We start from the raw sequence: 14,776 nt of genomic DNA, 5'->3' as shown, positions 1-14,776 counted from the left end.
ATATCTCTTCTTTAAATGTGAGTTATTAGCCATCTGTATTCATTATATTCCAATTATTTGCATTTTGTAACAAAATAACTTAAAAAATGTGACCTTCAAAATCGCTTCTTCCTTAAGCTACTGCAGAGAAGTATAAGAAAAGGCATACACAGTTAAGTGCTTATGATGAAAATAATAGAGCCATAAAGCATGATGGCCAGAAGTGCAGAATGTTCTAACAAAAGCTTTTAAAAACTTGGCTTCTGCCATATTCTCTCCAGAGGAAAATATTGAAGGATATAGAAGTTGTTTTATAATTTCTAGTACTGGTAATAATAAGAGAAAATTATTTAAAATATTAAAAAAGAAATTAAAATGATGATCCAAGTTTGGATAATATTTATTTTAGTTTACAGGATCTCATTCCAAGCACAGAAAAATCACTGGGAATTTAAAATTGCAATTGAATCCTAAAATCTCTTGCAAATTCTGTCTATAAATATAGAGTTTGAAAGCCTGGTTTCTCACTAAAAGAATAAAAGAAAAGCTAAAAAGAAAACTTCTATGAAAGCCGGCTATTTACTGAGGCTGGCATAGTCACTGTCCTTGAAGACCATGGGGTTGAACTGTGCCAGCAGCAGCCTGTATATAGGTTGCTCTAAAGCCCAGCAGAGTTTCCAAAGGCTCCCAAAGGCTCCCAGGGAAACTGCAGTCTTGTTAGCTGCTCCATTTACACTCATTCAGCTGGGATAAACCTGATTCAGTATTATCTGAAACTAGAATATAGGGAAGCCTGGGAAGCCCTCCTTGTAGAGGTTCCCCCATGCCGAGCTCTGTTTCGCCCTGCTTATAAGAAGCATGGTGGGCTGATGGGAAGAGAAAACCAAAGAAGAAAAAGGATGAAAGGGAGTAATCAAAGCTGTGGCCATCGTAGTCTTGGAGCCACTGGTAACTTTTTGAAGAAGCAGAGTTCCCTGTTCTGTGTTGATGGATGGGCACGCAAACTGCTCGAAACTGGGTGCAAAATATGTTATTAATCAAGTAACTGCTTTTAAGAAAATACGTCCAATATAGAAGTTGGTGTGAGTCATGAATCACCCCAGGAAAAAATCTTGAGGTTTGTTGTAGCAATAATGGGTAAAGCTCTTAGAAGTTTTCACTAAGAACTCATTTGTTTTAATGACTAACCACACTTTTGCAGCATCCTCCAATCTGTAGTCCTTGCAGCTGCCTCATAGCACCCAGAAAATCCTATTAAATGGAGAGGAAAATAGATACCAGTTTGCTTTTAGAGAATAAGTTTTTTTGGCCAGCTGCAAATGTAAAGAGTAGACAAAGTACAAATTATTTAGCCCAGAATCCCAGAAAAAAACAAGAAGTATATCTTTAATAATGAAAAGTCAGACGAGAAGGAGATATTGTAGCAATAAAAAGATTGAACCCACTAAGCAGAATGAGTATGCTGAGCTCTTACTACAGTGATATATCCCGTAATAATAGTAATACCAGAATTTAGCTGAAGCCTGTGGTTAAATGTATGCTCTCTTAAGAGAATACAAGTATTGTATTTTCCTTAGACCACTGGTGCTCAGGACATCCATTTTTTATTGCTGCTAAAGTCCCAAAGCTCCACATCTGGACCTTAGTTCCATACCAACTCAAAGAGCAGCATGCCACGCATAAGTTGTGAGCATTGCTTTGCACAGCACTTGAGATTTCCTTGAGGCCACCCTGAGGATAACTGAATTTTCCAATGCTGCCAAAGTAAAGGAATGCTTACAGACCTCATGTAAAAATGTATGGATATGCATGTGTAGTGTTATAGTGAATGATCAGGAAATGTTCTTTGCATTAATGGGTGAAGTTATTGGTTGTTAGTAAGAACTGAGCTTGTCATTTTTCATCTTTTAAACTACGTTAGCTAGACCTCAGTTGTATTATTCAGGTACCAGACAACTGTTAGCCATTAGGTGTAAAGAGAAGATAAGAAAATGTTTTTAAAAGTCAAATCATTTGTCCATAGCCATATAACAGACTCAGGAATCCACTTTTTTGGTGGTCTCTCCCAGTGCCTGCTTCCTATCTTCTGAATCCACCAAAGATCTGAATCCAGCAGACGCTTACTTGAGTGATTCACAGAATCACAGAGTCATTTGGGTTGGAAGGGACCTCTGGAGATCACCCAGTCCAACCCCCTGCCAAGGCAGGGCCACCCAGAGCAGGTCACACAGGAACGTGTCCAGGCGGGTCTGAATGTCTCCAGAGAGGGAGACTCCACAACCCCCCCGGGCAGCCTGTTCAGTGCTCTGACACCCTCAGTGTAAAGAAGTTCTTCCTCATGTTGAGGTGAAACTTGTTGTGTGTTAGTTTATGGCCATTGCTCCTTGTCCTGTCACTGGGCACCACTGGAAAGAGTCTGGCACCATCCTCCTGGCACCCGCCTTCAAGATACTGATCTGAGTTGGTGAGATCCGCTCTCAGTCTGCTCTTCTCTAGACTAAACAGGCCCAGCTCCTGCAATCCCTCCTCATAAGAGAGATGCTCCAGACCCCTGATCATCCTTGTGGCCTCTGCTGTGTGATGGAATGGGTAATATTGCATATTAAATATTTACCCTTCAGACAAAAATACTCTTTTTGTATATGCATAAATATATCTATATAAGAATCATAGCTGTATATGTAAATACACATATATTTGAGAAATATACATATACACACATGTGCATGCCTTCTGCTTACCCTCGTGGGCTGTTGCAATATACAGACCACTGTGGTACTCATCCATAGAACACAGACTTGCTGAATCACAGACAACTGCCAGGGTTGTCAGCTTGAATAGGCTGCCGTTTCTTTATTCTGTTGCCATTTCATCACACAAGTCCATGCTTAACCTAAGGAATTTATTTATTGTGCTGACTGTTCCCATTGGAAGACAATTCCACAGCCTCTCTGGTGGCTAAAATATCTCCTTTAATTTACCAACAAAACTTCTTTATCAGCCAGCCCATGCTCATTTTTCTCCTGTGCCAATCCTTTTCTTTGGCTTACTCAGTTCTTCCCTTCCCTTTTGCATACTCCATTCATTTCTTTATAATTAGAAAAAAAGATCCTACTTCAGCTTTCAATTTAAAGTACTAATCAAGCTAAAGGAGAGACTTGCCTGTTAGGAAGAAGGTTAATGCTCTTCTAACTAAGTGCAAGAACAATGGAGGAAAACTTGTATTGTCTAAGCAAATTTTATTTTGTTGAATATTTATCTGTCCCAGCACTTCCTCAAATGACTGTGCTTTCTGTTGTAATGTAATTCTGTCTATGCTCCAGAGAAGGAAAATTGTTGTTATAATTCTGGTGCCTTTAAGCTATAAATCTATTTGTCCCTCAGAAAGAAGTTTCCCTTAATATGCATTTAATAATCTAATTCATCTTTAATTAATGTGGCACTGCCTTGTGGGATCCTGGAATAGTCTTCCTCCTTCTGACTGCCCTTGACTCTGCAATAGAGCTCAGGGGATGAAGGTGAATAAGGTTATTTGTCTGTGCATTGATTTGTAGGCTCAGAGACTGTCACCAGAGTGTCTCCAGCGGTGCCCCAGGGATCCAGAGCTCTCAACAGCACTATGGCAGAGACCAAACTGAAACGCATGAGGGAGTAAGTAACATACTTATGTGTTACCAATATTCAGACAAAGAGGATTGATCTGAGAAAATACAGAACATAGCAAAGAAAGCCAAGCCATGTGTTGTTTCCCCATCCATTAACAAAAAGTGGAGGGTGCGGTATTCTTTACTGACTGGATGACTACTTGCCTCCAGAGAGGATGAAGGTTGACTGTCACTTCTGATTCTTCTGTAATAATCTGCACAATCACTGTCATCCTTCCAGGATCCAGTTTGCCTTCACTGCTGTCAGTGTCATTCGAAACTTTGCTTTCTTTATTAGCTCAACACATGCCCATAAATCACTTGCAGATATCCATGTTCCCACCATGTTTGCTCCCTCATCCACACTTCATTCTTGCCTGGAACAAAAGACTTTTGTTTCCCATGATGATATGATGATTTAAAACAAACATGGTTGTTGTTGTTGGTTGGGATTTTCAGATAACACAGAGTAATTACATGTGCAGCTCCCTTTGAAACTCATTGTTTGATTGCTTTCAGCATCACTGAAACCCCAGCTTTGTTAATAAAGATTTCAGTGTCTTAATAAAACAAAGATCTGTGCTTCCTTTCCAGAATGTACTGGTTACTGTACCTTGAGCTTTTATCTTGATTCAGTAATTTGTGGCCTTCCAAGATTTATTGCTTCCTAATTTAGGTACTGATCTGGCAATCATAATGCTCTCTATTATTTATGAACTCAATTTTTCTTTGCAGGGTTGCAACAGTCAACTGATCTCAGATTGTACAGTCTTTAAAAAGGACAGTTTTCTCTTGTGTGGGTAGACAGTGCCAGCAATATGGTGGATGTTATCAGAATACAAATAAGTTCAAAACAGTTAATACTAGTAGTTCTTTAAGTGAGTCCTCTAAAGAAAATGAAAGCAACCACAACAGTGTTGATGCTGATCACAAATGACAGTGCCAAATGCACCGTGTATTCAAGGGAAATACCAATCAGATTTACGCCAGATAGTGGTTCAGTTTTATGCTATTTCAACATGCAGCACCTCCTAGGGTTACACTTTGTAGCTTAGCCTTTATTGTGCAACCAATCAGCAGGTGTCTCAGCCTGACACTCTGATTGCTTTCCATCCTCTTTTCATGGAAAGTACTTATAAAAATCGATAAATGCACCATGTTGTGCCAACTAGTTGCAAGGTGGGATTGCTTAGACAAAATGCCCACTAATCTTAAAGCCTTCATCTGTGTTCTTATGGTTACAGGATAAACCTTAACTGTTAGAACTTCATGGTCAGTGCCTTTATGGATGAGGTAGATTTTGGAAACACAAAAAGAAGAGCAAGGGAGGCAACATGGAGGCAACAGTGAAATCTGTTTAGGTGGCAAGTAACTGTAGAAAGAGAAGTATGAAGGTTTGGGATTTGCACCATTTTCAGATGCTAACAGCAATAGATTCTGATGAGGGAGACTCTCTTTCATGTCATGAATTACTCAGAAAGTAAGCATTGTGCCTAACCATTACAAGTAACATTATTGAAAGAAACTCTTATTAGCTCTGATAAAGTGCTAGATTCATGTAAAATAACATAGGGTTGAACAGCAAAAGGGGCCTTTTAGCCATTTCTAATTGACACGTGAATGGTGTGGGCTTGCAAACAACTGCAGCAGAACAGTCACTTGACAAGATGTGATGTGGTCATTGCTTGAATTATCACAGCGTGCTGCACTGAATGCATTCTTTAACAGTAGAGACACTCTTTATCAGAGTGCCAATTTAGGTGGCTTTTACTATATTATTATGTAGGACTTTACACTGATAATCATGTGAGAGGAAATTGATGCTAAAAGTCCTTGCAAGAATATAGAAGGAAGCCGCTGATGCTCTCGAACGTGGTAAGTAGAGTCCTTGATCTCCTCCAATTTTAAGTAAAAAAATAGCTCAGGTCTTAATTTAGAGACAGCCTGGTAGTGTTTAAGATTCAGTCACTAGCTTTTTTCACTACAATCCCTGAATATTTTCCCTGACATCTTCTTTCCAATTACCATTGCACTCTGTTAAAGCATTTTGAATTGCTATCCTGTCAATAAGAGTCATGATAAAATCACCTACTCCTGTGACAACAATTTCTAGTTCGTTATACTTAGTATCAGTATTCATTATAAAGTTTACAGCAGCAGAGATTTAGCTTTACCTTTCAAGTGGAGTTCATTCTCCCTGCAAGACTTCTACTTCAGTGCTAAGAATTTTGATATGCAGTGTTGATAAGAAATCTCCATTTCTTGAACTAGCTCCCACAAAGATTATCTTGAGCTTTTTCTCATTATTCTCCTTTCCAGCCTTGCATGTTAACAGTGAGAAGTCAAGCAAATATATAAATCAGAGTTGTGTGACTCATATTCCTCATATTGGGCTTTTAGACTGAGGAATCATGTTAGATGCAGGGAACAGGAGGAGCCATTGCTTGGTATTTTCTGTCTTGCTCACCATCTCATTCTCATGACGGTTCCCATCCTTGATGGTACTGGCTAACTTGGTGCATGCCTCAATCTCAGAAGCTTTACTTTCACATGGTATCCAGAGCTAAATTATCTTCACCAGGGTATCCATGAGGAAAAACTAATGACAGTTCCACTGATGCTCCCCTATAGAGACTTTCGAACTATGCATCTCAGAAGAGAACCACGCTGTTCTTCAGAAACAACTCAAGCCAAAGCATTTTTTTCCCAGTTATTGTTATAGCACTTATACCTTGTTTTTCCCCTGAGGTCCATGCAGCTTGTCCAAGACTTCTTATAAGATGTCAGAAGCTTTGGCAATAGTCATCGTGTGAAAGATTGGCTTTGTCCCTAAGTAAAGCCCTTCGAAGAGTCATTGTAGCAAACATTAGCTTGTTTCTGCTAGCTTCTGAAAAACTTGGTAGACAAACTCAAATGCTTTTTTCAGGCTTGGGTGAACAGCAATGACAGCTTGTAAGAAGCTATAAAGAGGTCAAAATCTACATGAAAAGAGACAAACCCAGTTTGTTTAGATCTCCATATGAAAAAGTTTTTCTGCTTCTTTTCAGCTTATTGTATCTTATTTGAAGCCCTTCTTTCCAAATTTTTTACTACCTCCACAACAATTTGACCACAATGAAGGGCCTGGCAGAAGTGCAGAAGCCCTGAAAAGCCTTACGATACATACTTGACTTCTCAAGTCTGTGCGGGGTTGCATGATCTAAAATGGAAAAGCAAAGGTGAGAAATAAGACGAGTTTGTACAGAAATCTGTGGACAAGAACAAGCCTTACTAGGGGTTTTGATGGAGTTGGGTCTATTCACAATTGTGCCTTCTTAGACTATGTTGTATTTGTGTCCAGGGAGTGAAGGCTTCCCCTTGAAGCTTCTTCAGCACTGTAAGTCAAAATTCATTTCCTGGGCTTTGTAAAATCAGGATTTGTGTTTTGCAGACTAATTTTTGAGTATTGGACTAGGTATGGAATAGAATGTGTGTCTTGTTTTTTCTTTTCTGAAAATATAATATAGAAAATCAAGAAAAAAACCACATTAGTACAGAGCATTCTGTGCTTCTTTATGGAGGTATCCATGAATATATACAAGTCCTAGTCCTTTTAATAGCTGTGAACTTTAATATGCAGTTTAGAATTCAGTAAAATGTATGCCAGTAAAAGGAAATGGCTTTTATGCCCCAAATTTTTAAGTAAATTAAAATCCTTTAGCACAGCAGTAAGCACCTTTTAGTCAGTCCCTGAAGTCTTACACACAGCAGCATACCACGATCAGGCAGAAGATTTCATCATCACCTGCTGAGTGTAAGTAAAGCCATCTTTCAGAAGTCATGGAGAAAAGGCATTTGGTGATATTTTTATTCTGTTCCTGTGAATGCTCATAACACTATTGGTTTAGACTCATGAGCAGTATGCAGATGTGCTGCTTGTTCTTGTGACGTTGTCATCAAATGTAGCCTTCATCTTAAAAGTTCAGAAAGAAAGGTCATACTGAAGTCATTATTAGGCACTGGGTATTCTTTAAGATAACTAGTCCTAAAAAGACAAAATTTTAAAAGACATTTATTTCTGCATGTTTTTTAACTACCACAGTGAAGAAAATTATTTAGTTTTTTATTAGATGTTGGGTGGACCGTCCTAGGAATTCCACTAGGAATGTTGAACTTGTCTTTATGTGACCGAGCTGGGAACTTGATTCTTGGCTCCCGTCAGGGAGAGGTGAATGCTTCTGGCTTGTGAATTGTTGTCCCAAGGCAACAACTGAGAAAGTAGGAATGGGTGAAGCCTGGGCTTTTCCTGCCTAAGAAGAAATGAAGGTGAGTGAGGCAGTGGCTACTGCTGAGGAGTCCTTCGCAGCAGAAGCAGTAGGTCCCCCCACTGGAACCAGTTGCCCAGAGAAGCTGTGGCTGCTCCGTCCCTGGCAGACCATTCTATGATTCCAACTAGCAGGAGATTGGAACTAGGTGAGCTTTAATCATAAGATTATAGAATGGTTTGGGTTGGAAGGGACCTTAAAGCTCATCCAGTTCTAACCCCCTGCCGTGGGTGGGGATGCCTTCCACTAGACCAGGTTGCTCCAAGCCCTGTCCAGCCTGGCCTTGAACACTGCCAGGGATGGGGTAGCCACAGCTTCTCTGGGCACCCTGTGCCAGCGCCTCAGCACTCTCACAGGGAAGAACTTCTTCCTTATATCCAACCTCAACTTCCCCCGTTTCAGTTTGAACCCATCGGCCCTTGTCCTATCTCTACAGTCCCTGATGAAGAGTCCCTCTGCAGCATCCTTGTAGCCCCCTTCAGACACTGGAAGCTGCTCTGAGGTCTCCACGCAGCTTCTCTTCTCCAGGCTGAACAGTCCCAATGTTCTCAGCCTGTCTTCATATGGGAGGTGCTCCAGCCCCTGATCATCCTCGTGGCCTCCTCTGGACTTGCTCCAACAGCTCCATGTCCTTCTTATGTTGAGGACACCAGCACTGCACACAGTGCTGCAAGTGGGGTCTCACGAGAGGAGAGCAGAGGGGCAGGATCCCCTCCCTTGACCTACTGCTCATGTTGCTTTTGATGCAGCCCAGCACACGGGGGGTTTCTGGGCTCAAGCGCGCAGTGAGGCAGCTCATGTTCAATTTCTCATCGACCAACACCCCAAAGTCCTTCTCCTCAGGCTGCTCTGAATCACTTCTCTGCCCAACCTGTAGCTGTGCCTGGGATTACCCCGACCCAGAGATAGGACCTTGCACTTGGCATGGTTGAACTTCATGAGATTCTTAAACTCTTACTGTATATAACTGTTGACTTTTCAGAGATAACTACTGTATCCTTGCATGCCCACATTCAAGAAGTAGCTGTATATTGTGCTGCTTTTCAGACACATCTGTCTAAAACAAATGCATCGATAACCAAAGCAAATGCCATCAGGTATGTGTTAAATGTGCCTTGTATTTTAGCCTGATCTTGATGAGTGATGCCAAATGAGTTAAACTCATGACTTTTCAAAGATTTTTATTGTATGCCATGACACTGTTGTTTAAAATCATTTTAGCAAGGCTAGGAAATCTCAAGATATGTGTGAAGTGACTGCAGCCTGAGGAAGTGTGTTTCACATAACTCTTCATGGGCACTTAACGGTGTCATTTTCACCTCCTGAAGAATTGCTCTATATAAGAAAATTTGTTTTGTCTCTCATTTTTAGTATTTGCAGTAAATTTGTTAATATAGGAAGACTTTCAAATTGCAATATTCTAGTTTGATTTAAATGGTCATGTTTTGTTGTGGGTTTTTTTTTTTCTTGTGGCAAAACCTTAAAAAAAAAAATAAATTACATTTTCTCTTATGACAAACCCTATTCTAAATTTGTATTAGCTGGAATTCAAGTAGGAGCTCTAAATTCTCATTAATGCTTCTTCCAAGAGCAGATGTCAGCTTCAATTCCTATTTTATCAATTCATTTATCTCCGAAAAAATGAGATGCATGGAGATATTAGTGTTGATATTTCTTCAGCTGTGTGTCTACAGCTTTTAATAATAAGATCCTTCTTAGCTCATGGGAAAACATGTCCTAAATATGCTTTAGATTTTGCAAGTCTTTGAAGTAGGACATCAGAGAGTTTTGTTTGCAATCAAATTAAGGTGCTTTAATTCAGAAATTATGAAGTAATTAAGGATGAATTATGAAAATTATCGTTGTATCTTCAAGTAAAGAAATTTTCATTCAGCAGTGATATGATGAAAGTCAAAGCCCATTGAGGCTTGAAGGTGAAGCCAGGGGTTAACATTAGCAATTCAGATCTTCCTTTACTAGCTTTTATATAATAATGCTTTTCATTTCTCTTTCTATTTTCTAAATCCCTTTTCTTAGACTTTGCCATACTTTTCACATGGCAAAAACTGAACAGCTGTCAGAACCAGAAAGGCGTTGCCCTACCTTTAGAAGAAAGTTCCTAAACCGTAAATCATGGACCTTAAAATGCACTTCTCCTAGCAGATCTTGAAAGGTCTTCATAGAGCAACTTGACAAGCTTTTCTGCAAATGCAGTTTGCACCCAGAGCCGTTTCTTTCAAGTTTCAGAGAAGTTTTAATCACTCGTAGTCAGTAATGCCAACATGCCGAATGACAGGAAGATACCTGTTTGTTTACTGGTCCATGAGATTCTGTAGCAGATACCTCAGGATTTTCTGGTACAGTTAGAAAGCAATATTTTGTATGAGATCAAAGATATGTGATTTCCTGATTCTTTTGCAGAGTCCTTTCAGGAGATAAATGTATCAATCTTTTTCACCAAGATTCATGTTGTTACTGGTTAGCTGCAAGTAGCATGGTTGTACTCGGTTTTAAAGAGAAATGTAAGGTTAATAAATTAATGGCTAGAAATAGCATATTCGGGGACAAATCCGAGCTGGATGGGAATCCAGAGTAATAATGCTGGGCTCCATGGGGATACCCTTGAGCTAGGGAGAACAGAATTAAGTGACGTCTGCTGAAATTATACTTTTGAAGAGCCTTGCGCTTGCTTTAATGCCCTGTGAGCCCTACTCATGACAGATTTGCCTCCTACTTTACAATATGCTTGTTGGTGTAGGATCCAGGCAGCCTGGCTGCATCAAAAGGAAAAATAAATGCCCACTGGAATGGATAATCCATGTCCAGGAAGCTTCTTTTTTTATCATTTACACTGAGGTAGCCATGAGTGACATCAGTATTTTGAATTTCCTGTGGTTGGCTTAGGAGCTATGTGTTTGTTGCCTGCTATGGCAGAGGTGAGACATTATTGCTGATCCAGGGAGACCTTCATGGTGTAATTCTGGTGTGACTCAGCAGCTGCAGAGCCTCTCCTTGCTCCCAAGCATGGGCCACACTGAGTTCCATGGAGGCACTAGTGAAGACTTGGTGTTTTAGAGCAAAAAGTGCAGTTTCCTTTGAGGGTAGATGAGGGAGAGCAGAATGATTCTAAATGATAGTCACTATTATGCTGAATGACATTTGAAAGTGAGAAGCTTGAAAACCCCCTTAGCTGCTGATTTGTGTCATAGTTATCCTTCAAGGCACGCAATGACAAACTGCTGAGAGATATTAACTTGGCTGCTAATGCCCATAGAGGAGCACCAACTTAAGCATTAATCTTGTTTTGTGGCTTTTGTCAGTGTTGCATAAAGGTAGGTGTATTGTAATTGATCTCCAAACCAGAAAGGACATGTTAATATGTAGCTAGTGGCAGAATAGTCAAAATAAAGACCCATGAGATAATAGAAAATCCTTTGTTCACCCAGGGAAAGATTTACAAGTTCCTCAGCTAGTTGAGAACACATTATTTTATTGTCAGGTTTTAGTAATTTTGCTCTAATGTGTAGGAAATCAACTGCAAATAACCAGATAGCCTGATAAATTCATTTGGGCCCAGATCCACTAATGATTGTGAACATTTCTAGACACCCTGAGTATAAAATTGCAGTTCTCAAAGCTCCTATTCAGCTTCCCTTTAATGCTGATAATGAGACAAAGCAGTAAGTGCCTATGATTTTGCTGATATTCATATTGCTTCTCACATGCTCAGAAGCACCTTACCCTTGATAGAACCTATCTCGTGCCCAAACTCTCGATCTCATGCCCAAACCCCATCGCTACCCACAAATCTGTCTGCCTCTGTGGCCTCTGGGGCTTGTTCCAGTTCATTTTCTCTACATGTGGATTGCGTGCTGCACAAACACAGGCAGCAAGAGGCATTATTTTCCAGACCAAAGTGTGGGGACTGGCAATATCTGCTGTCCAGCCGGTAGTAGGTTGGTGGTCGCAGCGTGCCTCCAGGCTATGAAGGTCCCCAGCCATGTGCCTGGAGCATTGAGAATGCTCTCTGCAGACAGGAGTGAGGGAAGCTGGGCTCACTGTTGAGTCTGTTGAAGTTTGCAGTGAGAAAGCACACTCTTTGGGCACTCACTCGCTCACACATGGTAACCTGGATTTCAGTCCCAAGGACTGAAGGACCCCAAGGACTGCTCATACTATTTTGTCCAGGGATTGTTTCATGCAAATAACATTTGCACATACCTCCAGTATTGTCCTTAGTCCTCAGTCTATCCAGAATTATCCTCCATCATGGCTCATTCTCTTGTGTCCCAACACATCTGCTTTCATACAAATCAGAGTGAAGGTGAAGAAGAGCCCTTCATCCCTCAATCTGGCTGGTGATTGTGGTACTGCTCTGGGAGCTGTGGGTTTGAATCTCATTTTTCCCCCAAGTTTCCAGGTCTTTGGGTGAATGCTCTAACCACAGACCCTGGGATAAAAGGGGACAACTGTGTAGCTATGTGGTCGTATTGCATTGCAGCAAGTCCTGGGTTGACGGTAGGGATTTCCAACTTCAGGAAAGCCAAACAGGTGTCAGATTTAGGATGTGACTTTCTTCGGTTGTGGTGGGCCAATGCTGTGGGTCAACACTCTTCCGGGCTGCCTGCATTGTACAGGGAGCACAGGGTTCAACCACAGAGCTGTGAATTTCATTGCATGGACAAGATGCTGAAAATAAGGAAACACAGTGCTCAAATGCCAGCAATGAATGAATCCCTCCATATATCTAAGCCTCTGTAGCATATTGGAACTAGAGAAAGAACAATCTGACATATGACATTAAGCACATTACTGTATATCATCCTGGGTCAGACCCTTGGTTGGTAGAGCCTGATGTAAGTCCTTTGATTTCAGCATAGTGAAAAACAATTTAAGGCAGTGCAGGATTGGGGTCTGGCCCAGAAAGTTTGTCACAGTAATGAAATGCCAGATGTCAGGTATCCCCTTTGTCCGTATGGTCTTGGCTGAGAAAGAGAAGATGGCTCATTTCAGCTGGAAAATACAGAGTTTGAAGGTGAGTGAGCTATAAGATAGCATACAGAGAGTAAATGCCAGTAAATCAGAAAACGTTGCCAAAAGAGAGTGTAAATGGGAGCCCTATACTTGCTCACGCAGCACATTTGGTGCTAAGGCTTTTAATCATTTCAAACCAGTAATGCAGGTGTCCCATGTTTCATGTGAAACAGAAGTAACTGTAAACAGGTCAGTGCAAAATCCATAATTGTGCCTCTGTAGGACTTCTCATGGATGGACAAATATCCCCTAGCACAGGATCAGGGCCATAACGGGCAAACCTCACTTTCCAGAAAGCCACTTCCCCCCTCCCTCCACCAGGATGATAGATTCACTCAGTAATGTCTGTTTGACATTTACTGTCTTAGATCTCACACTTGTGTCTCTCTGATAGAAGATGTATGATGTGGTAGCAGCCTCTCATTAATGCAGCTCTCAAGTCCAAACAGAGCCTGATGTCTTCTTTTGTGAAAGCAGGTTATAATTTTTGTTACCTACGCCTTAATTTTCAACCTATGAACATTTTTCCTTTAATTCTATTGTATCAGCCATTATACAGATTAGCTGATTTGCATGCTCTGCCAAGCTTAACCAAGAAGATTCGAGTCTGCAGGTCACATTTATTAGCAGAAGCAATACTCCTGAGGGACATTTGCTTCATTTTTCATCTTTAAGTAGACAGAACTGCCAAAAAATTAAACATACTTGTCTAAGAGGGAGAGAGGGGTCAGTAAAAGCATTGGTGAAGTAGCAGTGATTTCAAAATCACTTCTTATGTGTTGATTTTTAACCATTTGAGAGAAATACTGCAATATTTCTGATGAAGAAATGTACATTATTTGCCAAACAAATCCCTACTTAGCTTTCTGTGGTTATCTAATCCCTAGATTTCCAGTGTCTGAGAATTAATCCCTTCCAACAGTTCTAGTTTTCCCCTAAAAAGCGCTGTTGGTAGACAAAGAAGGGCAGTTTCTAATTATAGGAAGCAGGACTGAGTCAGGTGTGCACCTGCAGAGATTCCAGCTTGGACCTGTGGCTTCTGATCCTGGATCTTGACTTTCTCTGCCCCAAATTCCCAATCCACCTCTGTCGGGAGCCAGCAGATGTGATGTGTAGCTGAAGGGCTGGCTGGAGTCATGGCTGGGCATGACCGAGCTGCAGAAATGCAGAGAACAGGCAGGATGTGAGGAGATGTTTCCTTCTTGTGAGATCAAAGCAGTCATGTGGGAAATACAGGCAGAAATACATTATTAGATGTATTGTGCACTTTCGCCAGCAGTAGGTCCTTATATATATAACAACAGGATTTTTCAGAAGTATCTCACATGCTAACAAGGTGGTTCTGTATCACTGAAGAGACTGCGTGCTTTCCTGTGAAAAGCAGTTTGAGAAACAATAAAGTTAAAATCTTTGCCATGGTTTTCTAAGAATGGAGGAATTGACATGATGTGGAAGTTTCGCTGGCTGCAATCTCACTCTAACAATGTTATTCCTCGGCAGCAAAAGGATGACTAGAGATGAAAAAAGCAGCTACCCCTTTAGCTGAATGATGCTATGGGGTTAGAACAGTTTGCCTTGCCCTGGTGTTGGACATGTACAATAGCAGTAAGAAATCAGCATGAAATCAGCACCGCAAGCACAACTGCAGGCAGCATGAGCCCAGGGCATCAGGCAACTCCCTGCAGGCACTGCGCTGCAGGCAGGAACACACTCTCTGCTCACACTGAAGATGTGCTCTGCTAAAAGAATTACCACCAAGCAAAGTGCTAAGGCATCAAATGTTTTAACATGCTAGAGGCACAATACATGTAATGC

General features: G+C 40.9%; 1 protein-coding gene across 8 annotated transcripts in view; it reads left to right on the top strand.

Annotated features, from left to right (window-relative positions):
- NEK11 (NIMA related kinase 11) overlaps nucleotides 1-14,776 on the top strand; it is a 75,698-nt gene that overhangs the window by 59,052 nt on the left and 1,870 nt on the right. For all 8 annotated transcript variants that reach the window (XM_030499431.1, XM_030499385.1, XM_030499412.2 and 5 more), the window contains one exon: nucleotides 3,534-3,630. In XM_030499431.1, the coding sequence (XP_030355291.1) occupies nucleotides 3,534-3,630 (97 nt within the window). The remainder of the gene's footprint in view (nucleotides 1-3,533; nucleotides 3,631-14,776) is intronic.

This window comes from Strigops habroptila, chromosome 1 (genome assembly GCF_004027225.2).
Source record: "Strigops habroptila isolate Jane chromosome 1, bStrHab1.2.pri, whole genome shotgun sequence".
Classification (NCBI taxonomy): domain Eukaryota; kingdom Metazoa; phylum Chordata; class Aves; order Psittaciformes; family Psittacidae; genus Strigops; species Strigops habroptila.
The sequence above is the reverse complement of the archived record's forward strand: the minus strand, read 5'-3'. Positions and strand labels throughout refer to the sequence as shown.